The sequence below is a fragment of the Rhipicephalus sanguineus genome, chromosome 2 (genome assembly GCF_013339695.2).
Source record: "Rhipicephalus sanguineus isolate Rsan-2018 chromosome 2, BIME_Rsan_1.4, whole genome shotgun sequence".
Taxonomy (NCBI): Eukaryota; Metazoa; Arthropoda; class Arachnida; order Ixodida; family Ixodidae; genus Rhipicephalus; species Rhipicephalus sanguineus.
This window is the reverse complement of record NC_051177.1, coordinates 181,667,217-181,668,304: the sequence shown is the minus strand read 5'-3', so window position 1 is coordinate 181,668,304 and position 1,088 is coordinate 181,667,217. Positions and strand designations below refer to the sequence as shown.

General features: G+C 45.8%; 1 protein-coding gene across 1 annotated transcript; it reads left to right on the top strand.

Moving 5' to 3' along the window:
- Positions 1-443: 443 nt before the first annotated feature.
- Positions 444-1,088, top strand: LOC125757409 (uncharacterized). The gene has a single exon (XM_049412993.1). The coding sequence runs from the start codon at positions 444-446 to the stop codon at positions 1,086-1,088; it is 645 nt and encodes a 214-aa protein (XP_049268950.1).

Sequence of the window (1,088 nt, the reverse complement as noted above, 5' to 3'; positions counted from 1 at the left end):
TCAGCTCAAGTCCTTAAAGAGTGGACATGTTGAAGAAATTTCAGAATCTTCTTGAACTGAAGCCCCACAAGCTGCTCATCCAAGTCAAACAATGTGGCTCTCACTACCTGCTGCAGTCGACCGCTTTCTAGAGCAATATGGTACACTGGAGGCATATTTCGCATCTGCGACTTCCGCAGGCAGGCTTCTGGCATCTGAGACATTTCACAAGAGGCTGCAAGATCCTGTGAACAAGTTGTTTTTACTGTTCCTCAGCTTCGTCCTGCCTCTCTTTAGGAACCTAAACAAGCAAATGCAAAGTGATGCCCCACAATTCCACAAGCTCTTGAGAAGTGCAGAAGCTTGTGTGAGGACAATTATGGATTGTGATCTGAAGTGATCCTACACACAGGGAGTAGAGGTGTCCTAAGATAGAATTCAAAAACCCCAAGTGTTTCCTACCTATGGAAGACGAGTACGTCGGTGGGCAAGCAACTGCACTCTTGTCAACCAGAGAATGTGCAGTTACTGCAGAACAATCTCAGTTCTTTCGTTTGAGATGCCTAGATTTTTACACTGACAGCGTCGGCCGAATTCTGAAGCGGATCCCTTTTCAAGAATCTGTTTGGAGACATTTGAAACTGCTTGATCCAGCTGTGTGCATGAACGGATCGGCAGCGTCTATTGCACCACTGGCACATGCCTTCCCGAATTTAATCTCAGGCAAAGCCATGCAGGCTTTGGACACTGAATGGCAATATTTAACAAATGCTGATATCCCTGCAAGCAAAGGTTCTTTGTTGCACGAGTTCTGGGGAACAGTGCTTACTCAGAAACACTGTGATGGAAGCACCGCTTTTCCTGCATTGACAGAGTTCGTGTCGGCTGTACTGTGTTTGCCACATTCCAATGGAGCTGTTGAACGTGTGTTTTCTGCTGTCAACAACATGAAGACAAAGCTGCGGAATAAGTTGAGCACTGAGACTATTTGTGGCCTTCTTCATACAAAACGCCTCACGACATCTTCAGCATGCCATAATTTCAACATTGACAGAGAACTGATGATGAGGATGCACAATTTGCGTAAAGAGCAGGTTATGTGCACCTGA

Coding starts and splice junctions, on each gene's coding strand:
- LOC125757409 (XM_049412993.1), top strand. CDS start 444: ATGGAAGACGAGTACGTCGGTGGGCAAGCAACTGCACTCTTGTCAACC.